The following is a 25,382-nucleotide window of genomic DNA, read 5'->3' on the forward strand; positions in this document are numbered from 1 at the left end:
GCTTTGTCACCAATCATCAGATTCAGACGAGAGCCGGTCGACACATGTTATTCCCCATGTGTTGTCTGCGATTCTCTCTTTCTGCAGGTTACCCGATCAGCTACACAAGAAAACATGAGAGCTAGGGAGATCCTGCTAGCGTTGGGAAGAAGAGGAAACATCACATGGCACGCTAGGAGCCCCTCTGTCGACCTATGGCAGGAGCACGGTGGCAAGGGCGAGCAGAGATGATGTGTCTTGATACAGTTCAAGGAAACATCTTTGCATCAGAAAGTAAGACAAAAATAACAGAAAAAGATGCAACATTTCTTTCAATTCATAGGGCTCAATTTTCTGTTACAGAGGTAGCACTGGCCAGGTTGACTGTCCTGGATACAGAAGATGGTCACTGAATCAGGGAGCAGCAAGAAGAACAATGTCAAGAATGGCGATCGATCTGCGGAAACGGGTAGCCGGCGCTCAGCCTAGAGCAGGGACTTGGTCACCTCGTATGCCAGGAAGCAAGCGCCATTAGCCGGAACGCTGCGCGCCATGGCCGGCCCGAACCCCTTGTAGAGGCCCTTCACCCCGTCGGCGGCGAGGATCTTCTTGAAGGCGTCGATCGACCCGGAGTATTTGGGGTTCTTGAAGTCGTCCACCTGGAGCACGCTCTTCACCACGTCGGTCGGGTACACGGAGCTCCAGAACGCGGCGCCGGCGATCCCGCCGGCCAGGATCAGAGAGCCCCTGCCCAGCCCGGACGTGTCCTGCCCGCCCGCCATGTACTGCTTCGTCGCCTCGTACACCCCGAACATGACCGCGTTGCCGGGGACCTCGCGCGCCATGGTCGGGACCAGGCCCTTGAAGAGGCCCCGCACGCCGCCCTCCGACCGCAGCACGTGCCTCGCCACGTCCATCGGCCCGCCGTATTTCACCGCGGCGGCGGCCGTGACGGTGGCGGTGGCAGCCGCGCCGCCAGCTGGAGCAGCGGCTGCGGCGGCGACAGGAGCGGCAGTGCCCAGCGCGCTCTGCGCCTGCAGCCTGCACTTGATGAGCTCGGTGGGGCAGGCGAGGAAGGAGACGGCGACGCCGGCCCCTGCGCCGGCGATGACCTGCTGGTTGATGGTGAGCGCCACGCCGGGCTCAGACCGCAGCAGGGTCTCCATCTGGCCCCTGACGGTGAAGAGCACGGCGTTGAAGGCGGCGACGGTGGCCAGCGGGGCGCCCATGCCCTTGTACAGGCCCCCGGGGCCCTCGGCAGCGATCGTCTGCTTGACGGCATCTATGGCGCCGGCGAACTTGGGCGGCTGGCCGGGCGGCGGCGTGGGCTGGCTCTGCAGCTTCACCTTGATGGTGTCGAACGGGTGGCCGACCACCAGCTGCGCCGCGCCGCCCACCGTGCCGGCGGCGAGGTCCTTGGCAACGTCACCCATCTGCTCTCACAATAATTGGGATGTGCTGGATTACAGTCAGTTTCCTCAATGATTCTTTGCTGATTTATTTAAGCTGAGATAACACATCAGGGGTATTATTTTTTGAACGGAATCAGGGGTATTTACAAATGGACATGAACAGCCTGTCAATGTTCGCATCCTACACGATCATACTTACTCCCACGATTCCAAAATAAATGTCCTAGCATCTTTTGTTAAAATGCGTCTAGATACATTTGCATCTAGACGAAGTTGTAATACTTATTTTTGGAAATAGAGATAGTATCTCGTAACCTTGCAGTATTGACCGGAAGACACAAATTTCTACTCCATGGTTTTTATCGGTATCTAGATAAAACTGGATCAACTAATTTGGAGCAGGGAGCAGGGAGCAGAGGAAGTAGAAACTAAGTAAACCCACGGACGCACTAGAACCATTTTCGCTGAATCGTCGCAATCTCGTTACAATCTGCTTCCCCCGTTTTATAATTTTATTATGGTAGAATAATTTGAAACTACGATAAGAAATTATGCAAGAGAGGAAGTCGAGGCTGAGACAAGGTTGTTCCACTTTGGGGGTGACACACTTGCAAAGGAAATGCAGTTAGCACGACAAATCGATACTGTAACGGCACAGCATGTCTCATCTCTCACTCTCAACTAGAGCACCAAAGTTTTGCATTTTTTGTTTGTGCTTCAAGAATCAGAAGCCACATTCGGCAAGAACTAGACAAGATCACCACATCCAATGAAATGAAAATCTGAAGAACTGCAATCGCAGCCTTGTGTTCAAGCTCTCCATGGCCTGAAGATGAACAAGAAGAGCAGCATTCACAGGAGAAGCATAAGAGAATTACCTGAACTCCCTAGACTCTGGGCGGCAATGGAGCTTGGCAAGGACTCACTCCGCCCTTCCACAGGAAAGAAAAAGGAATGAGAAACACACAGCTATCCAGGGCCTGGGGCAAAAAAATACAGGCCAGGAAGAAGGGAGAGGTGGTTCAGATGCCAAGCAAGACGAGAACGGCAGAACCACCCACTCACTCCGTCACCAGACGCTGCAACCCAACAAAACAACGAAGGCCACCACCCCATCGACATCAGAGAACCACTCCCTAACCATTGGATCACCGTCGGATGGCCAATCCACTCCCAGCCAACCATCACGACAAGCCAAATTACCAGCTATACTCACTAACTCCACACATGACACACGCACAGGTAGGTAAAGCTCAACCTTTATTATGCCAACAATCCTGCCATTGCTGCCAATATTTGCAAGTTTTTTCGGAACATAGTGTTGCAGCAAAGAAGAATGGTTAATGTTTTGTGTTTTTGCTTGCCGTGATCCTGGTTTCTATGTCTGAATTTCTCTGTGAACTGCTGTGCTTCAGCTATGTCGGAGAAGAGATGGAGATGGCGCTGGAACCTTGGGTCAGCCCATAGCCGATCTCGTGATCTCGTAGGCCACGAAGGTGGCAGCGTTGGCGGGTACGCTGCGAGCCATGGCCGGCCCGAACCCCTTGTACAGACCCTTCACTCCTTCGGCAGCGACGATCTTCTTGAGTGCGTCGATGGACCCTGAGTACCTAGGCTTCTTGTAGTCGTCCACCTGGATCACGCTCTTCACGACGTCGGTGGGGTACACTGTGAGCCACAGCGCTCCTCCGGCAAGGCCACCGGCGAGGATGAGAGAGCCCTGGCCGAGGTTTGATGTGTCCGGACCGCCAGCCATGTACTGCTTGACTGCCTCGTACACGCCGAACATTATGGCGTTGCCGGGGATCTCACGGCCCATTGTTGGGACAAGGCCCTTGAATAGACCTTTGAGGCCAGCGTCCTTCATGACATGCCTCGCCACATCCATCGGACCTTTTGGTAGCGCCGCAGCAGAGATAGCGCCTGCTTCAGCTAAAGAACTCTGGGCCTGCAACCTGCAAACCAGCAAAGGTAACTCAGAACCATAACAAAATTATATTCTTCACTAAGACACAAGGTAGAGGGAACGTTTCGCGACCCAATATGAGGATGTTCTTTATACGAGATGGGATACCAATGTCCTTCTAGCTTCAACAAGCAATGATACTTCTAATGTATGGATTGCTAAAAGGCTCATTTTGGAAAAGGAACCCATTGTATGGGGGACAATCTAAATATCGCTACTTGACTTTATATCTTTTACCATCTTGGAATCATGTAGATGTAGATAAGGTAATGATCTTCGCTTCGCGGGAACAACAAAAACCAAATTAGATACATTCAAATTTTGACAAATTTGACACATCATTTTATAGACGGAGGTAGTATTATAGATGCATTTTCAAAAGGGAATAATGAAAACACTATGAAGGTATAGAGTTTGTTTGTAGTTAACAGGCACATAATTCAGCTTTTTAGCTATGCAGTCTTATGCCATTTGTTGCCTCAGAACACTAGGAAATTAATCCTCATAGACTTTTTCAGTTCCCTAGAAACAATAAAAGCAATCCACTGCAGCAACGATTCATAAGATTCATATGTTGCCTATCGCTGAATTGTATTGTGATGCCAAACAAAATCAAGTGCAACACACCAACAGTAGCCAAAATGCTGTTTCAAGTCATCACTGATTCAAGATGCGTTTTGTAAAAGGGAATAATGGAAACACTTGCAAAATACGGAGTTTCTACTTAACTGAGACAAAATTCAATTTATTTAGCTATACAAATCATGCGCCATTTTCCTTAAGAGCAGTAGGAAATTAATTCCCAGAGATAGTTTTCAGCGACCTTAAGAATAAACAAATGCAAATTCATTGCAGCAATGAATGAGATGCAGTAGAATGTATATGAACTGCACACTACCGATGATGTCTAGAATGTGCAGGAAACCACAGTTACATCAGAGGATAAATATCATGAGTTTCCAACATAGATTCCTAAACTCATGGACAGGATTTTTCGCAGCCATTAATTCCCAGGGACTTTTTTTAACTGACGCCCTACTGACTGGAGACAAATTTACATTTTCAGATATGCACCCTATTGGCATTGGTCTTACAGCACCAAAGGCCTATAGTCAGATGCTTTCTTTCCGGGACCTAGATTGTATAGCATTAATGCATCACGACAGTGCATGATAACAGTGCAAGCTAATGAGATGAACTGTAATACAATGGAATGCATGTCAACAAAGTACACAGTATGAATGACATCCAGTGTTAGCAGGAAAGAGCAACTTCAGGAAAGGATCCACATAAAAGGGTAAATATCATGAGATTCTCACATAGATTCATAAACTACGAGACTGGATGTCGCAGGCATTAAATCCAGGTACTTCCTTTAACTGACTAGAAACACAAGCTATGCACCCTATTGGCAATTGGTTTTACAGCACCAATGCCTTTAATTGATCCTCAGGGGCTTTCTTTCAATGACCCTAGATTGTGCAGCATTAATCCATTACGGCGATGCATGATATTGATGCAAGACAAATGAGATGAACTGTAATACAATAGAATGCTCGCAAGGAAGTACATAGCATGAATGACATCTAGTGTGTCCAGGGAAACGGTAAGTTCATAAAAAGGATGAATATCATTACTTTGCAATATAAATTACAATCTCACATACAAAAATTCATTGGCCAGATCATACGGTCAAATCATGAAAGTATAATTACCACTTCAGTTAATTACCTGCACTTGATGAGCTCTGTTGGGCATGCCAGGAAGGAGACCGCAAGCCCCGCACCAGCTCCAGCAACGACCTGCTGCTTCACCGTCAACGGCGCCCCAGGCTCCGACCTCAAGAGAGCCTCCATCTGCCCCCTCACAGTGAACAGGAGAGCATTGAAGGCAGCAACGGTGGCAAGAGGAGCCCCCATCCCTTTATACAATCCCCTCGGCCCTTCGGCCGCAACCGTTTGCTTGACAGCATCCAAGGCGCCGGCATACTTGGGGAGCTGGCCCGGAGCAGGGCAGGGCTGGCTCTGGAGCTTGACCTTGATGGTGTCGAATGGGTGGCCGACGACCAGATTGGCGATCCCTCCGACTGTCCCGGCAGTCAGGTCCTTGGCTATGTCCCCCATCTGCTAAGTACAATTCAGTCAAATTACAACATCATGTATTTAATATATGATTCATAATTTTTTTTGCTCCATCTGAGGAGGAACTCGGAGCATACTATTTTCATGGTAGTTTCTTGATCATAAATGTACATTACATCTGTCAGTAAAACATGGAAAATAAGTTGCAGAAGCTATACGGTGGTTTCATAGGAAAGAATTGCCCAGTGTGATAAGTAATCGAGTCATCAGGCATCACACGTTTTATACATAGTTGCTTGATCTTACCAGTATCATCACACCTCCGAATCACATACAGATACATCAATTAATGGCACGACCATCTTTGTTTGTGAAGATGCAGCGAAAGTGTCTGCATCTTATAGCAAAAAAAACAGAGAGGTCTGCATCTATCAGGCCAAGGCACGGTTAATGGGGACGGTTAATTACAACATCATGTATTCAGTGCACGATTTGTTTGCTCCATGTGTGCAGCAATTCAGAGAAGATTTGTTTTCACAATAGTTGTTTGACAAGTTTGAGCAAAACATAGATACAAAGTTGTGCTAGCAACGCGATGAACTCTCAGGGGACAAAAGAAAAATGCACATGCTGCGGTAAGTAATCGAGTCATCACACGTTCTATAGTTGCTTGATCATTTCAGTATCGTCGCAGACAGACAGACAGATCATCAGTTAGAAGTTTATGTCCGCAGATGCGGTGAAAGTGTCTGCATCGAATCGAAACAAAACAGAGATGGTGCGCATCTATCAGTCCAAGGCACCGTTCACGTGGGCACAGTGGGGATATTCAGTTTTTTTTTTACAACAAAGGTGGGGATATTCAGTGGAACCCCCCAAAGTCTGTCAGAACATAAACATGTCGAAGAGCTAAGTTCGTCATAGGGAATCAACTCGGATCTAGTATTGCGCTCTGCAGAAGAAGAAACTGCCGAACTACGAATGGAGGGATGGGGGCACCGCGCCGCCGATCGGGCATCGTGCTTAGACCAGCAGGGCGCCGCGCCGCCAAGCGGGATCGCCGATCAGCCGGCCGGAGAGGGCGAACGGTTCGGACTAGGACTCCTCAATGCCACGGCGAAGCGAGAACGAAACGAACTACAGGAGAAACCAATCCGGCTAGGGGAAGGCAGTATCCCTTACCGAGAGACGAAGAAGCGATCAACCGCGACCAGCCCGGGACAGCGCAGCAGGCCTCTCCGTCTCCTCCGGCCGTCGTCGTCGGAGGGGAAGGAAGAGCGAGCGCTGTTGGGGGGAGTGGTGATTGGACTGGAATAACGGAGGGGGATTCGGAATGCTGCTTTTGGACTCGGGGTTTATTCAGTCGAGCCGAGCGTGGGTTTCGGCGGAGTTTGGGGGTTGGTAGGTGGCTGCCTTCCTTCCTTTCCCGATCTGGTGCTCTGCTCACATTATAGCGGCGATACGATACGATGTGGCGTAGCACACGGAAGGACGATCCCCCGATCACCATGCACAATCAGTCGAGATCAGTTTCCGAAATTTGCAAAAAAGAATCGAGATCTGAATATCTGATCCGGAGACGGCAGCAGAAGCGACGAGGTCACTTGCGGCACTCGTTGCACATTTCCCCACGACGATTGTTTCACTGGATGGATGGCAGGCACATGGGTGCGCTCGTGCCATCGTCGAGTACTACCAATTTTTCGATGAGCAGTGAATTTGATTCGCAACAAGTGTTGCCTCTAGTTTTTTTTTTAGATCAAACGGCTGCGACTTTATTCAAGTAGTGGCATCATCACATGCCAAAAGGTTCACAAGATACTCCGGAGGTACCTCTACCCACGCGTTACAACGCTTATTTTTCACAGCCATCTTTCGCTAATCTATGTGCAGCGCCATTACATACCCGACGCACATGCACTACCGAGTGATCAGCAAATCCTCGAAGAAGAAGCTTGATCTCCTCAACCAAAGGCCCCTGGATCGATCTGTCCACCTCATTTGACCGCAGCTTTGTGACCGCCCCCATGTTGTCCGTTTCCAACTCCAGCTTGGCGACCCCCAACTCACGAACTAGGAGCACTCCTTGGCGACACGCTAGTAACTCAGCACTCTCAGCATCGCACACGGAGGGGGGAAAATGGCAAGCTCCAGCTACAAAGCCACCATGGTGATCCCGCAGGACCACACCGCCACCTCCATGAGCTCCACTTAAAGGCATTGCTCCATCGGTGTTCGCCTTATGCCAACCAGGTGCAGGACGAGACCACTTGCATGGCAGAGTCGGGTTTGTTGTTACCTTAGTCTGAGCCATCGCCGCCCATTCTTCAGTCAGAAACATAGCCCTCCTCACGGTACTATCCGAGCTCTCAATGCCCTCTGAGTGCCGAGCTTCGTTTCTCGCAAACCAGAGCTGGGACAACAATGGCAATGCCAGGGACAGCTCCTTTTGGCCCAATCTCCCAAACCATCCTAGCAGCCAACTCTTCAGGTCGTGGTACCGATGAATTGTGTCAGGTGGCGCAACCAAGGGCAGCTTTGCTCTCTGTCTCAGCAGCTCCCAAGCATGGTGTGCATGCGGACACTCCCAGAACCTATGCTTTAGGGTTTCCTCACGGTTGCACACCACACAGACGACGCCATTCTTGATTCTGCGCCGCCTCAGCTCACCACCCACTGCAAGTCCACTCTTAACTAATCTCCAGCAGTGTACCTTGGTCTTGTTGGGTACTGCCGCTGACCAAATAGCCAGCCAGCCTTTATGTTCATCACTCGACAGCGATGATCCAGGATTTCCCATTTGGTTCCTCTTGATCTGCATTCCAAGATGGTACGTCGATCGGACACTGAATACCCCGTTCTTGGTGTAATTCCATGATAGATAGTCAACGGCTCCAGCACTACCTACGGGTATCTTCAGTATGTCCTCGACGTCCGCCTCAAAGAATGTATCACAGAGTTTCGTTTCGTCCCATCCTGCGCCATTCTCTAGCAACAGCTCACTGACCGTTTCCACTTCCTTATTCGGATGATGTCCAAGTGGCCGCTTCACACTTTCCCTGGGAATCCAATTATCAGACCACACTCGCACCTTCTGGCCATCACCGATCCGCCATATGAGCCCCTCCTTGAGAAGCTCCCGCCCGTGCAAGATTCTCATCCATGTGTACGACGCTCGTTTGGGGCATTTGGCGTTCAGAAAATCTCCATTCTTAAAGTATCTTGCTTGTAGGACCCTAGAGCACAAGGAATCGGGGTTTATGACCATCCTCCACGCTTGCTTCGCAAGTAGAGCCTGGTTGAACACTTCATAATTTCTGTACCCCATCCCGCCGTCCCTCTTAGATTCGCACATTCGGTCCCAACCAACCCAGTGGACCTTGCGCTGGCCATCCGCTGCACCCCACCAGAAACGTGATGCAATGGACTTCAGAGAATTACATTGGCCCTTATTCAGTTGGAAGCAGCCCATGGCATAGGTCGAAACCTACTGCAACACCGACTTGACGAGAACCTCCTTGCCCGCCTTTGACAGCCCTTGTCCTTTCCAACCTGAGACTTTACCTCGTGATCTGTCTGTCAAGCTCTTGAAGGCGCCCCTTTTTGACCGCCCTACAACTGTCGGTAAGCCAAGATATTTCTCCGAGAGTGCCTCACAGCTGATACCGATTATCACCTTGAGCTCCTGCCTCGCCTCCTCTTCACAGCCCTTGCCAAAATATATAGATGATTTCATATAGTTGACCTTCTGACCGGAGCTCACCTCATATTTCCTCAGAACCGAGCGTAGGGCTTCCATACTGCTCGAGGATGCTTCCATGAAGACGACGCTATCATCAGCAAATAAAAGATGCGTGATCGTCGGCCCGTTCCGGCCAAAACTGACTCCCGCTAGCTGCGCCTCAGCCTGTGCTTGGCGTAGCAAGGCGGAAAATCCTTCAACACAGAAAAGGAACAGGTACGGTGACAGAGGGTCACCTTGCCTCAATCCTCTCGAAGGAGAGAAAGAATCCGAGATCACACCATTCAATTTCAATGAGAACCTCACCGACATAACACACCTTATGATCATATCCACCCACCTCACAGAGAAGCCCATACGCAACATCATATTTCTCAAGAAACTCCACTCGACCCTGTCATACGCTTTCATCATATCGAGCTTGACCGCACACAGCGCCTTCTTCCTCTTCCTTGTTCTTATTGCATGCACACACTCATAGGATATGAATACATTATCCGTGATGAGCCTACGCGGAACAAAGGCGCTTTGCTCATCAGAGATGAGAATGGGGAGGATTTGTTTCAGCCGATTAGCCGCCACCTTAGCTGCAATTTTATACAGTACATTACAAAGGCTAATGGGTCTGAACTGAGAAAGCAACTCCGGTGAGTTGCCTCTAGTTTACCTGAACCCACTTACACTTATTGTGAATGTAGAAGAAAAATACTACTACTCCAAAACGTTTTGCCAATCTAGCTTAGCTTACCGAGACATGGTGTACGGAGTATTGACGAATAGTTCGGTGTCTACTGGAACTTCCACGACGTATAAAGACTTGGACGGATGGTGGCTTTACTACATAGACACCTTCTCTCCGTATGTCAATTACATCCGGTCTCTGCAATAATTTAATACCCTAATTGTAATATAAATGCACACAACTAAAAAAAAAAAATAGGAACGAAAAGTTTCGCTACGGAATTACAACGTTAGCAACAACAATATAACCACCACCAAAAAAACACATGAACTACAGTCTCTCCAAAAGCAATGCCTCCAACAAGAAAATAATAAACAAGCATCGTCATCGTCGGATCAAAGATCTTAGGTTTTCACTCTAAAGATAGTCCCCGCTCTCAAAATAATACCTTTAACGAAGCCATTGCCAGACACAACCAATTAAGGACGGACCTTGGATTTTCACCCTCAAAGATAAGACTTCGAACTTTACATGTGCTGCCGCTCCCACTTACATATTGTTGTTGTGAAACCCGGAACACCAAACAAGTCCCTCAACAGAGTAGAGACTCGAACCTCCATTGCTAGTCCTCCAATGGGGACTCCATGATATTATTCGCCACTTCACCATGGACCAAAATGTCACCTGGTGCCAACAAAGAACAGAGCTTCGCGCCGTTCCCTTCAGAACCAAACGGTCGGAATAAAACCATGGGTGTGCACGACCGAATACCACCCATTCCAACAAACTCTAGCCAGATCAAGAAGGACCGGCCACAGGTAGGTCTTCATCTTTACACAAGAGAAACCCAAGGACAACCACCTTTACTCATCGATGTAGACAAGCAGCCCCCCACACCGCCATCCACCGCCCAACGACCTCCACCTCGAAAAAGGGCAAACGCACATCGACCAGATCGCCGTGGTACACGTCCCCACGAGCCAAAAAGTGCAGCACGACAGGCCAAATCCCACCTCCTAGATTGGACCCGTTAGGCTCAGATCGAGCCCACGGGGACATAGACCAGACCCGAACGCTTGGGCGCATAACACACCGCCCTTCAGTGTCGCCCTGGCGGTCTTCCTCATTTGTCGGCTGGACGCCCGCCTCCGCGCCACCCATCGCAGCGCCACCTCCGCGCGGTGAGGCTCAACAAGGGGCACCTCCAAGCCCTGCACCGGTTGGCGTCCGGGCGCCTCCACCACCGCCAGCACTGGCGGCGGCATTGACGATGTGTGCCTCGGGACGGGAGGGTTGGCCTGGGATCCTTGGCCCTCCGGAGCCGCCGCCGCCGTGCGAGCGACTCGGGAGGGGGAGAGTTGATACGTTGCAAATGTATCTATAATTTTTGATGCTCCATGCTTGTTTTGCACCAATTTCTATATGTTTTGTTCACAATTCGTGGAATTTTTATGCATTTTATGGAACTAACCTATTAACAAGATGCCACAGTGCCAGTTCCTATTTTCTGCTGTTTTTGTATTTCAGAAAAGTTGTACAAGAAATATTCTCGAAATTGGACGAAACAAAAGCTGAAGTTCATATTTACTGTCACGAAGACGGAGTCCAAAGGGGAGACAGAGAAGAGCCAGGAGGTGGCCACACCACCCCTAGGCGCGGCCCAACCCTGGTCGCGCCTAGGTATGGTGTGGGCCCCTCGAGCGCCCACCGACCTCGCCATTTCGCCTATAAATTCATATCCTCGGGAAAAACCTAAACACCCAAGTCTCCATCCATGAAAAGTTCCGTAGCCGCCGCCATCGTCGACCCTAGTTCGGGAGGGTTCTGAAACTCTTCCCAGCACCCTAGCGGAGAGGGAGATCATCACCAGAGGCCTCTTCATCACCATGCCCGCCTTCGAAGTGATGCGTGAGTAGTTCATCTTTAGACTACGGGTCCATAGCAGTAGCTAGATGGTTGTCTTCTCCTCATTATGCTTAATGTTTAGATCTTGTGAGCTACCTATCATGATCAAGATCATCTTTATGTAATGCTACATGTTGTGTTTGTTGGGATCTGATGAATATTGAATACTATGGTTGATTTGATTATAGACTTGTTTATATGTTATTTGTGATCTTGCATGCTCTCCGTTGCTAGTAGATGCTTTGGCCAAGTATGTGCATGTGACGAGGGAGTACTTATGCTCGATAGTGGGTTCATGCCTCTAGTAATGTGGGAGAGTGATAATAACTCCTAAGGTTGTAGATGTGATGTTGCTACTATGGAGAAAACAACAATGGTTTATCCAAGGATAATTATATTGTTTACCTTACACACTTTACTTAATGCAATAATCTGTTATTTGCAACTTAATATTGAAAGGGTGCGGATGCTAACCTGAAGGTGGATTATTAGTCATAGATGCAGTTGGATTATGGTCTATGAATCTTGTTGTAATGCCCAAATGAATCTCATAGTAATCACCTTGTCATGTATGGTCTTTATTTTGTCAATTGCCCACCTGTAATTTGTTTACCCAGCATGTTATTTATCTTTATGGAGAGATATCTCTAGTGAACCGTGGATCCCGGTCCTTTCTTTTACATTGATAAAACCAACTCCCACGGCAACTGCGAGCACTGTTCTCTTTATTTCACTGCAAACAAACATCTCTTTCTACACTATACGACTAATCCTTTGTTTTCAGCAAAACCAGTGAGATTGACAACCTCGCTGTAAGTTGGGGCAAAGTATTTTGGTTGTGTTGTGTGCGGGCTCCACGTTGTTGATGACACCGGTAGTGCGCCCTGCCAAAGTCAGCCAGCAACACCTTCAGAAGTGATTTCTTTCTCCTACTGGTCGATAAGCCTTGATTTCTTACTGAGGAAAAACTTGCGGTTGTGCTCATCATACCTTCCTCTTGGGGTTTCCCAACTGCGTGTGCTCTGCACAACATCAAGAGTTCACCCATGGAGGAGAAGAGGTCGGCAAGCAGGATCATCACTAAGCTTGTGCAAAAACGATTTGGCTAGTTTGGCTGGTTATAGCTAGTTCAAATTTTGTGTACAACCTCAGAAGTTGGATTGCATTTTTTTGATAAAGAGCATATATTAATATCACAGAGATCCCAATTACACCTAGCATCTGCAACAACATCATGCCCTAATGGCTGCACACATCCAAAAAAAGAGAGAAGAATTACAAAGAAGAAAAGTCCCGCTATAGAGATCGAAAACTTGAAACAACAACACTGGCACCACCAAGGCAACACCAGAAGACCAGCTTCTCCATATGCGACTGATACGTCTCCGACGTATCGATAATTTCTTATGTTCCATGCCACATTATTGATGTTATCTACATGTTTTATGCACACTTTATGTCATATTCGTGCATTTTCTGGAACTAACCTATTAACAAGATGCCGAAGTGCCGATTCTTGTTTTCGCTGTTTTTGGTTTCAGAAATCCTAGTAACGAAATATTCTCGGAATTGGACGAAATCAACGCCCGGGGTCCTATTTTGCCACGAAGCTTCCGGAAGTCCGAAGAGGAGACGAAGAGGGGCCACGAGGGGGCCACACCCTAGGGCGGCGCGCCCCCTTGGCCGCGCGGCCCCGTGGTGTGGGGCCCTCGTGCCGCCTCTTGACCTGCCCTTCCGCCTACAAATAGCCTCCGTGACGAAACCCCCAGCACCGAGAGCCACGATACGGAAAACCTTGCGAGACGCCGCCGCCGATCCCATCTCGGGGGATCCAGGAGATCGCCTCCGGCACCCTGCCGGAGAGGGGATTCATCTCCCGGAGGACTCTACGCTGCCATGGTCGCCTCCGGAGTGATGTGTGAGTAGTCTACCCCTGGACTATGGGTCCATAGCAGTAGCTAGATGGTTGTCTTCTCCCCATTGTGCTTCATTGTCGGATCTTGTGAGCTGCCTATCATGATCAAGATCATCTATCCGTAATTCTATATGTTGCGTTTGTTGGGATCCGATGAATAGAGAATACTTGTTATGTTGATTATCAAAGTTATATCTATGTGTTGTTTATGATCTTGCATGCTCTCCGTTACTAGTAGATGCTCCGGCCAAGTAGATGCTTGTAACTCCAAGAGGGAGTATTTATGCTCGATAGTGGGTTCATGCCTGCATTGACACCGGGACGATGACCAGAAAGTTCTAAGGTTGTGTTGTGTTGTTGCCACTAGGGATAAAATATTGATGCTATGTCTAAGGATGTAGTTGTTGATTACATTACGCACCATACTTAATGCAATTGTCTGTTGCTTTGCAACTTAACACTGGAGGGGGTTCGGATGATAACCTGAAGGTGGACTTTTTAGGCATAGATGCAGTTGGATGGCGGTCTATGTACTTTGTCGTAATGCCCAATTAAATCTCACTATACTCATCATGATATGTATGTGCATGGTCATGCCCTCTCTATTTGTCAATTGCCCAACTGTAATTTGTTCACCCAACATGCTGTTTATCTTATGAGAGAGACACCTCTAGTGAACTGTGGACCCCGGTCCAATTATCTTTACTGAAATACAATCTACTGCAATACTTGTTCTACTGTTTTCTGCAAACAATCATCTTCCACACAATACGGTTAATCCTTTGTTACAGCAAGCCGGTGAGATTGACAACCTCACTGTTTCGTTGGGGCAAAGTACTTTGGTTGTGTTGTGCGGGTTCCACGTTGGCGCCGGAATCTCCGGTGTTGCGCCGCACTACATCCCGCCGCCATCAACCTTCAACGTGCTTCTTGACTCCTATTGGTTCGATTAAACCTTGGTTTCTTACTGAGGAAACTTGCCGCTGTGCGCATCACACCTTCCTCTTGGGGTTCCCAACGGACGTGTCAACCACACGCATCAAGCAAATTTACGGCGCCGTTGCGGGGAGATCAAGACACGCCTGCAAGGGAGTCTCCACTTCCCAATCTCTTTACTTTGTTTTTGTCTTGCCTTAGTTTTATTTACTACTTTGTTTGCTGCACTAAATCAAAATACAAAAAAAAATTAGTTGCTAGTTTTACTTTATTTGCTATCTTGTTTGCTATATCAAAAACACAAAAAAATTAGTTTACTTGCATTTACTTTATCTTGTTTGCTTTATTTACTGTTGCTAAAATGGCCAACGCTGAAAATACTAAGTTGTGTGACTTCACAACCACAAATAATAATGATTTCTTATGCACACCTATTGCTCCACCTGCTACTACAGCAAATGCCATCCAAGTTAGAATTAATGAGAATATAAGATTAATGGCTGAACTGCGTGCTAGGTGGGATAGAGAAGAAAATGAAAAACTAGCTAAAGAGAAGAATGTAGCTAAAGTTTGGACTATTACCACCACTAGTAATGCTAATGCTACACATGTTGCTGCACCTCCTACTAATACTAATAAAAGAATTGGTGTTAGCAATGTTTCCACTTCTAATGCAAAGCGCGAGAAACCGCTCTGAAATTGCTAAAACCGCTGAAACCGCTCGTGATAAAGCTGCTGAAATTTTTTCCAACATTGGGGATGATGATCCCATTGATTTAGATTATAATGGTTTGAATTTTGATGATTGCAACATCTCTGAAGTTATAAAGTTCTTGCAAAAACTTGCTAAAAGTCCTAATGCTAGTGCTCTAAATTTGGCTTTCACACAACATATTACAAATGCTCTCATAAAAGCTAGAGAAGAGAAACTAGAGCGCGAAGCCTATATTCCTAAAAAGTTAGAGGATGGTTGGGAGCCCATCATTAAGATGAAGGTTAAAGATTTTGATTGTAATGCTTGATGTGATCTTGGTGCAAGTATTTCTGTTATGCCTAAGAAAATTTATAATATGCTTGACTTGTCACCACTGAAAAATTGTTATTTGGATGTTAATCTTGCTGATCATTCTACAAAGAAACCTTTGGGGAAAGTTGATAATGTTCGCATTACCGTTAACAATAACCTTGTCCCCGTTGATTTTGTTGTCTTGGATATTGAATGCAATGCATCTTGTCCCATCATATTGGGAAGACCTTTTCTTCGAACCGTTGGTGCTATCATTGATATGAAGGAAGGTAATATAAAATATCAATTTCCACTCAAGAAAGGTATGGAACACTTCCCTAGAAAGAGAATGAAGTTACCTTTTGATTCCATTATGAGAACAAATTATGATGTTGATGCTTCGTCTCTTGATAATACTTGATACACACTTTCTGCGCCTAGCTGAAAGGCGTTAAAGAAAAAGCGCTTATGGAAGACAACCCATGTTTTTACCTACAGTACTTTGTTTTTATTTTGTGTCTTGGAAGTTGTTTACTACTGTAGCAACCTCTCCTTATCTTAGTTTAGTGTTTTATTGTGCCAAGTAAAGTCGTTGATAGAAAAGTTCATACTAGATTTGGATTACTGCGCAGTTTCAGATTTCTTTGCTGTCACGAATTCCGACCTGCCTCCCAGTAGGTAGCTCAGAAAAATCTGAAAATTTACGTGAGTGATCCTCAGATATGTACGCAACTTTCATTCAATTTGGGCATTTTCATTTGAGCAAGTCTGGTGCCATTTTAAAATTCGTCAATACGAACTGTTCTGTTTTGACAGATTCTGCCTTTTATTTCGCATTGCCTCTTTTGCTATGTTGGATGAATTTCTTTGATCCACTAATGTCCAGTAGCTTTATGCAATGTCCAGAAGTGTTAAAAATGATTGTGTCACCTCTGAATATGTTAATTTTTATTATGCACTAACCCTCTAATGAGTTGTTTCGAGTTTGGTGTGGAGGAAGTTTTCAAGGATCAAGAGAGGAGTATGATGCAACATGATCAAGGAGAGTGAAAGCTCTAAGCTTGGGGATGCCCCGGTGGTTCACCCCTGCATATTCTAAGAAGACTCAAGCGTCTAAGCTTGGGGATGCCCAAGGCATCCCCTTCTTCATCGACAACATTATCAGGTTCCTCCCCTGAAACTATATTTTTATTCCATCACATCTTATGTGCTTTGCTTGGAGCGTCGGTTTGTTTTTGTTTTTTTTTGTTTGTTTTGTTTGAATAAAATGGATCCTAGCATTCACATTTTATGGGAGAGAGACACGCTCCGCTGTAGCATATGGACAAGTATGTCCTTAGTTTCTACTCATAGTATTCATGGCGAAGTTTCTTCTTCGTTAAATTGTTATATGGTTGGAATTGGAAAATGATACATGTAGTAATTGCTATAAATGTCTTGGGTAATGTGATACTTGGCAATTGTTGTGCTCATGATTAAGCTCTTGCATCATATGCTTTGCACCCATTAATGAAGAAATACATAGAGCATGCTAAAATTTGGTTTGCATATTTGGTTTCTCTAAGGTCTAGATAATTTCTAGTATTGAGTTTGAACAACAAGGAAGACGGTGTAGAGTCTTATAATGTTTTCAATATGTCTTTTATGTGAGTTTTGCTGCACCGGTTCATCCTTGTGTTTGTTTCAAATAAACCTTGCTAGCCTAAACCTTGTATCGAGAGGGAATACTTCTCATGCATCCAAAATACTTGAGCCAACCACTATGCCATTTGTGTCCACCATACCTACCTACTACATGGTATTTTCCTCCATTCCAAAGTAAATTGCTTGAGTGCTACCTTTAAAATTCCATCATTCGCCTTGCAATATATAGCTCATGGGACAAATAGCTTAAAAACTATTGTGGTATTGAATATGTAATTATGCACTTTATATCTTATTAAGTTGCTTGTTGTGCGATAACCATGTTCACTGGGGACGCCATCAACTATTCTTTGTTGAATTTCATGTGAGTTGCTATGCATGTTCGTCTTGTCTCGAAGTAAGAGCGATCTACCACCTTATGGTTAAGCATGCATATTGTTAGAGAAGAACATTGGGCCGCTAACTAAAGCCATGATCCATGGTGGAAGTTTCAGTTTTGGACATATATCCTCAATCTCAAATGAGAAAATTATTAATTGTTGTTACATGCTTATGCATAAAAGAGGAGTCCATTATCCGTTGTCTATGTTGTCCCGGTATGGATGTCTAAGTTGAAGAATAATCAATAGCGAGAAATCCAATGCGAGCTTTCTCCTTAGACCTTTGTACAGGCGGCATAGAGGTACCCCATTGTGACACTTGGTTAAAACATGTGCATTGTGATGATCCGGTAGTCCAAGCTGATTAGGACAAGGTGCGGGCACTATTAGTATACTATGCATGAGGCTTGCAACTTGTAAGATATAATTTACATGATACATATGCTTTATTACTACCGTTGACAAAATTGTTTCATGTTTTCAAAATCAAAGCTCTAGCACAAATATAGCAATCGATGCTTTTCCTCTATGGAGGACAATTCTTTTACTTTCAATGTTGAGTCAGTTCACCTATTTCTCTCCAGCTCAAGAAGCAAACACTTGTGTGAACTGTGCATTGATTCCTACATACTTGCATATTGCACTTATTATATTACTCTATGTTGACAATATCCATGAGATATACATGTTATAAGTTGAAAGCAACCGCTGAAACTTAACCTTCTTTTGTGTTGCTTCAATGCCTTTACTTTGAATTATTGCTTTATGAGTTAACTCTTATGCAAGACTTATTGATGCTTGTCTTGAAGTGCTATTCATGAAAAGTCTTTGCTATATGATTCACTTGTTTACTCACGTCATATACATTGTTTTGATCGCTGCATTTACTACATATGCTTTACAAATAGTATGATCAAGATTATGATGGCATGTCACTCCAGAAATTATCTGTGTTATCGTTTTACTCGCTCGGGACGAGCAGAATCTAAGCTTGGGGATGCTGATACGTCTCCGACGTATCGATAATTTCTTATGTTCCATGCCACATTATTGATGTTATCTACATGTTTTATGCACACTTTATGTCATATTCGTGCATTTTCTCGGAACTAACCTATTAACAAGATGCCGAAGTGCCGATTGTCTGTTTTCTCGCTGTTTTTGGTTTCAGAAATCCTAGTAACGAAATATTCTCGGAATTGGACGAAATCAACGCCCAGGGTCCTATTTTGCCACGAAGCTTCCAGAAGTCCGAAGAGGAGACGAAGAGGGGCCACGAGGGGGCCACACCCTAGGGCGGCGCGTCCCCCCCTTGGCCGCGTGGCCCTGTGGTGTGGGGCCCTCGTACCGCCTCTTGACCTGCCCTTCCGCCTACAAATAGCCTCCGTGACGAAACCCCCAGTACCGAGAGCCACGATACGGAAAACCTTACTGAGACGCCGCCGCCGCCGATCCCATCTCGGGGGATCCAGGAGATCGCCTCCGGCACCCCGCCGGAGAGGGGATTCATCTCCCGGAGGACTCTACGCCGCCATGGTCGCCTCCCGGAGTGATGTGTGAGTAGTCTACCCCTGGACTATGGGTCCATAGCAGTAGCTAGATGGTTGTCTTCTCCCCATTGTGCTTCATTGTCGGATCTTGTGAGCTGCCTATCATGATCAAGATCATCTATCCGTAATTCTATATGTTGCGTTTGTTGGGATCCGATGAATAGAGAATACTTGTTATGTTGATTATCAAAGTTATATCTATGTGTTGTTTATGATCTTGCATGCTCTCCGTTACTAGTAGATGCTCCGGCCAAGTAGATGCTTGTAACTCCAAGAGGGAGTATTTATGCTCGATAGTGGGTTCATGCTCGCATTGACACCTGGGACAATGGATGAAAGTTCTAAGGTTGTGTTGTGTTGTTGCCACTAGGGATAAAACATTGATGCTATGTCTAAGGATGTAGTTGTTGATTACATTACGCACCATACTTAATGCAATTGTCTCGTTGCTTTGCAACTTAATACCTGGAGGGGTTCGGATGATAACTCTGAAGGTGGACTTTTTAGGCATAGATGCAGTTGGATGGCGGTCTATGTACTTTGTCGTAATGCCCAATTAAATCTCACTATACTCATCATGATATGTATGTGCATGGTCATGCCCTCTCTATTTGTCAATTGCCCAACTGTAATTTGTTCACCCAACATGCTCGTTTATCTTATGGGAGAGACACCTCTAGTGAACTGTGGACCCCGGTCCAATTCTCTTTACTCGAAATACAATCTACTCGCAATACTCGTTCTACTCGTTTTCTGCAAACAATCATCTTCCACACAATACGGTTAATCCTTTGTTACAGCAAGCCGGTGAGATTGACAACCTCACTTGTTTCGTTGGGGCAAAGTACTTTGGTTGTGTTGTACAGGTTCCACGTTGGCGCCGGAATCTCGGTGTTGCGCCGCACTACATCCCGCCGCCATCAACCTTCAACGTGCTTCTTGACTCCTACTGGTTCGATTAAACCTTGGTTTCTTACTGAGGGAAACTTGCCGCTGTGCGCATCACACCTTCCTCTTGGGGTTCCCAACGGACGTGTCAACCACACGCATCAGCGACGCCTCCAAGAAGAAAACAGTGCACAAACACTGTCGTCGCCCGATTGTAGATCTTAGATTTTCACCCTGAAGAAAGTCCCCACTCTCAAAACAATGCCTTCAACAAGAACATTGCCAGACACAACTAATTAAGGCCAGACCATGGATTTTTACCCTGAAAGATAGAACTCTGAACTTCTCCTATGCAGTCGCCCCCACATACAAGTCGTTGTTTGAAGTCACGAAGCACTAAGCCAATTCCACATCACCACCAAGATCCAAGCACCATTGTTTTTCCACCGATCTCGGCTTTCATGACTGAGCGGATCGAAGCAAACAAGAGAGAGGGGGGGTGAATGGGTGCTACGCAAATTTTAGTCTTTTTTAATTTTTAGTGCAACAGAAGATAAAGGTGATAGCTTTAGTGGTGGAGATGTTCCTAGTATGATCCTAGGCTAGTGCAACAAGTAAAGGAACCAAACAACAATAACAAAGATGAGGAACGGGACAACCGGAGGGCGCGGAGTCGAGGCGAGGATTTGTTTCCCGCAATTCCTCCCACAAGAGGGAGTATGTCTGCGTTGAGGAGGTGCTAGTCTCACACAAGAGACTAGGTGGCCACACCACGAAGGAAGGCCTCACCTTCTTCCTCAAGAGAGCTCCACAAAGGGGCTCCCTTTTCTCCACTAAGGCACCGGTCGAGGCGGTGGTTCCTTCACAAGGTTGGGGCGAGCTCCACAACACTAGGAGGCTCCCAACACCCTATGGGGCTAGCACAACTCCAAGCTAGCCTCCATGGGAGCACTTCATCCAAGATCCCACCATAGGAACCCTATCAACAAGATCCACTAAGGACTAGCACGAATCGGTGAAAACTCTCTTGGTACATCGATAGATCGGGGTCTCCTCCACCACTTCTCAAAGTATGAGCAAGATTGATTGGGTAGGTAGGGAGATCCACTCAGTTTGAGCTCAGCAACAATGGAGGAGAGAGAGAGAAGAGCTAAAACGAGCTGGGGAAGAAGGACCCTTTAAATAGGCCTCCTCAAATCCAACCGTTATGTGCAGTTTCTGCCTAAGCGGTACTACCGCTTTGGTAAGCGGTACTACCGCTCTGGATTCGAAATCCCCACAGAACTTATCCACGTGGACACATAGTGGTACTACCGCTTGCGGTACCGCTCGAGGTACCGCAATGACCTCTAGAGCTTACTGGATCCCAAGCGGTACCGAAGCGGTACTGCAGCGGTACTGCCGTAACATATGTTACAGTACTTAAGCGGTACCGAGGCGGTACTACCGCTCAAGGTACCGCAAAGGTACTGTAACTTGTTCTGTGAGACATTTTCGTGTAAAACCTCCAGAACGGTACTGCAGAGCGGTACCAGTAGGGTAGCGGTACGACCGCTCCTGGTACCGGTAGTACCGCTTTGGCTGAAACTGCTTTTTCCTCTTTACCTCTCCAACCATGTCACCTCGCGACACACACGCAAAACCAGAAAACCTAAGAACTACGTTTCAGTCTTCCGATCATAATGTGTTCAGCGAGGGCACCGTACGCTTGCAAATCTATCAAAGACAATCTTTGCGCACGGTTAAATTCATTCAAGTGTTGTCATCAAACACACAAAACACGGGATATGGATCTTGCTCTTTCAATGACCTTCTCCGCCAGCACCATGGAAAGGAAACGAGCTCCATAATATTAACAGCCAACACAGCTTCGAAGCGCTCCCTCTAAAACCAAACAGTTAGATAAAAAAACATGGGTGCGCACGACCGAAAACACCCAATGCAGCAATCTTCTAGCATTGATCGCACAATAAATTTCACCGGCAGGGCCTTCAGGAACACGACAATCTAGCCAGCCTTGTGGTAAGAAGCCTCTGGCCGATCTTCACTTGGCGCGAGAGGAATACGAGGACTACCCCCATTATTCGCAAGACTAGCACCCCCTCGCCGCCGGTCAACTACCATCTAGATCGGAATACATGGAGAGGGCAGTCTAGCACGGCTCGACCGTGTGGCAAGGACCAACACCAGGACCGCACCTATCCAGACCACCTAGTCTAGATCATAGTCGAACCCAAGATCGGATCGAGGTGGCGCAGAGCACCATGTAGAGGGCGACGACGGCGCACTACCCCTTCCTTGTCACCGATCCGGTGGAGGCGCTCAGGTCCTGGCCACGCGCAACCGCGCCGCCCATGGCCCTCCGCCGCCGCCCACCAACTCCCCTGAACAGCGGCCGAGAAAACCACCACCCTTGCCCCACCGCCACACCGGATGGATAGGCACCGCCATCATCGCCAGCGTCGGTGGCAACAGCGGCCGGGAGAGGAAGGAGAGGTGAGGCTCTTAGGGTTGGGGAAGGAGGGATCCTCCAGAGCCGCCCGGGGGGAGGCGACTCGGGAGGTCGAAGCGGGAAGTTGGATTGCATATGTGAAGGAAAATAAACTATGGTGTCACTGGCCATTTGGCTGGTTTGAGTGGTTTCAGGTTTTGCACACCCTTAATTATTACCTACATTATTTTGGGATCTAAAAAAGTGCAACGAGAGTGTCTTCACGAATTGGGGCTCCCCATGTTAGACGTGGTGCACCTTGTACATTATAGAGTAGAGGGTTTTCGCCTTCACAGATGACCTCGGAGACCGGAGCAACTAGTTGTTTGTGGCCAAGTTTCCACCCTTTTTTGGCACCCTGGCCACCGTTTCTTTCTCTTCCCACACCCGTTGTACATAAACTTGCTTCCTAATATAATGAAATGGCAACCTTAACCCTAAAAAAAAAATTAGTAATAGAGAAGGCAACTAAATTTGAGTTTTTCTACGGTACTGAGTTTAAGATGATGCCACAGCCTTTGGAGAGTTTCAAATTATAAACGGACGTCGTGCCAGTTTAATTGTACGTGCCCGTATATTGCAACGCTACTAGTGACGTAGTAACACAAAGCAACCCCGCAAATGGTAGTGGATGCCACATTGCACACACAGTCACACACCAAAATGTCTGAACCTACATTGAAATGTGGGATAATAACACAACCACCAAACAGGACTAGCTAAAGAGGTGTCCCGCAACTTCAAACTCATCTACTCGGTCGAACATGCAGCCAGGGTCTGAACTTCGTAAGTCACCGTTCACCTTCATTCACCCACTCGGCCAACATCTGTCATGTAAACTCAGGTTCGTTTCTTCATCCAACCATGACTTACCGGAGAGCGTAGGATGATCATGCCACCGGTCTGACTGCCAAGCCGACCAGACTGAAGCCGCATCGTGATTGGTCAAATGAAAGATGTTGTCCACATGCATTGCATCTGCTTTGGCAAATGAATAAACTTGATACTCCAGTACACAAAAGATAGTGCACGGACAAAATAGCAAAGCATTTTTGGGTCAGTGTACTCCAAGTCACCCCACCACTGCAGCTGCACTCACAGCAGAATTAAGGCCACCAACCCAACCCAGCAAACTCAAAGCAAACGTAAACACCATAAACTATGCATAATTAAGGGTTCCTTTAATTTATAGTACTTTAGGTTTGATTCAGATGATCAGATACCATATGCACTAATTCCTAAAAAGACATTAGGTTATAATTTATAAAAAAATCATTCACCATAATTAAAAAGGAACGGCTCTTCCTATAGGATTCATATATACATGATATTTTTTTTTTGAACATACATACATGATATTCTAATACTATATGTTTCCTAGTCCTAAAATTGTTTATCCTATGGATCAAAGGAGCCCTAATTGGGTAACCAATCAACTCTTTTTTCACAATCAAGCTTCACTAACTTGTGTGGTATCAATCAGTGTAGACTAGATATCTAGATATGACCACAAAAAATGCACGGCCCAGCGTGACACAAATGGACCACATGCCCATTTTTTTTTATCCGTTTGACAGCATTTTAGCTCCAATTTTGGACTTAAAAGGCAGTCAAACGGTATTTGTACGTGCTTGTGGCCTGCCCAATTTTATCCGTCCCTAGCCCGTAGGTTAGTCTCTCTTTTGAAATAAATGGACCACATTTTTCTATCCATTTCAGCCCTGTCGCACGACCTCCCTCTCCACCGGCGATATCGTGACACATTATAGATCCAAGCCACCCGTGCCCGCCACGCTACCAAATAGATGGGGCCGTTGCGCAGAGAATGACCACGAGGCAGCATGGCTTCTTCTGCGTCCAGCCATCCACACACCAACATCTCCGTCACCATAGGTGGAGCGGCACAACACCACAATTTTTGCCTCTAGTCGCGCGGCGATACTGGGAGGCCTATGCCTCCGTGCCGCTTTGCGATGTTTTCCTCTTGGAGGTCTGGCACTTGAACCCTTATAGGGGTTAAGTAGTATACTATTCACATAGTAAAGTGAAGGGACTTACAGGGTGGATTAAGTTCAACTTTAGAGCCCATGAAGACTTTTCATATGTTGTAGTGCTTGACATGGTGATGACGGTATGGCGGGTTGTATCATCAGCTCATTACTAGCTAAATGTTTGTGCGATGCTACACAAGTTATATTCTGTCGTATTTTTTTTTGTGTGGGTATTTTATGTCGTATGTTACATCTATTGTCCAATCACTTGTGGCAACCTAGTACCTAACTTTCTGAAAGATATTTGTTTCAGGGTATAAATATATTCAATTGAACACATGGCTTTGTTTATAAGAATAAGAAAATTAGGTTTGGATGTTTTTTTAGGGGAAAAGGTCGTATATTAATCAGACACACAAGTTACATCATCGCTCCAAGCAAGCACAATGGTCGGAAAATCCGACAACCACAAGTTACAAGTATGAGAAACCTTAGCAAGTTTAGGAAGCTCATGGGCGACAAAGGTAAAGCAATAACGCATTCTTTTGCTTTGTCTAACCATTCTTCCTCTACTATTCCTAGTGGAGAAGAAGACACAAGCCTGAAGCACTAGATCCCACCAGTCGAGAGAAGACTTAACTAAATATTCTCATATTGCCGATTGTTGTAAGGACTATAATTTAGATTTTATAGCTATTTCTGAGATAGGTCGAAATTACTCTCAAAGTCTCTTAAACCGGTTATCCGGAGGTATTAGCTAATTTTGATGACGAGTGTCATTCCCGTTGACGTATTCTCCTCCGTATTGAACAAA

The 25,382-nt window shown here is 46.4% G+C and overlaps 2 protein-coding genes across 2 annotated transcripts; both read right to left on the reverse strand.

The window, feature by feature from the left end:
• Window positions 1-289: 289 nt before the first annotated feature.
• LOC124661932 (mitochondrial carnitine/acylcarnitine carrier-like protein) lies at window positions 290-2,443 on the reverse strand. The gene is made up of 2 exons (XM_047199817.1): window positions 2,270-2,443; window positions 290-1,412 (listed from the first exon to the last, which is right to left on the reverse strand). The coding sequence occupies exon 2, from the start codon at window positions 1,410-1,412 to the stop codon at window positions 465-467; it is 948 nt and encodes a 315-aa protein (XP_047055773.1). The 5' UTR covers window positions 2,270-2,443; the 3' UTR covers window positions 290-464.
• Window positions 2,444-2,634: 191 nt separating this feature from the next.
• Window positions 2,635-5,480, reverse strand: LOC124667140 (mitochondrial carnitine/acylcarnitine carrier-like protein). The gene is made up of 2 exons (XM_047204466.1): window positions 5,089-5,480; window positions 2,635-3,346 (listed from the first exon to the last, which is right to left on the reverse strand). The coding sequence occupies exons 1-2, from the start codon at window positions 5,478-5,480 to the stop codon at window positions 2,848-2,850; spliced, it is 891 nt and encodes a 296-aa protein (XP_047060422.1). The 3' UTR covers window positions 2,635-2,847.
• Between the last annotated feature and the right edge of the window lie 19,902 nt (window positions 5,481-25,382).

Source organism: Lolium rigidum, chromosome 6 (genome assembly GCF_022539505.1).
Source record: "Lolium rigidum isolate FL_2022 chromosome 6, APGP_CSIRO_Lrig_0.1, whole genome shotgun sequence".
NCBI lineage: Eukaryota > Viridiplantae > Streptophyta > Magnoliopsida > Poales > Poaceae > Lolium > Lolium rigidum.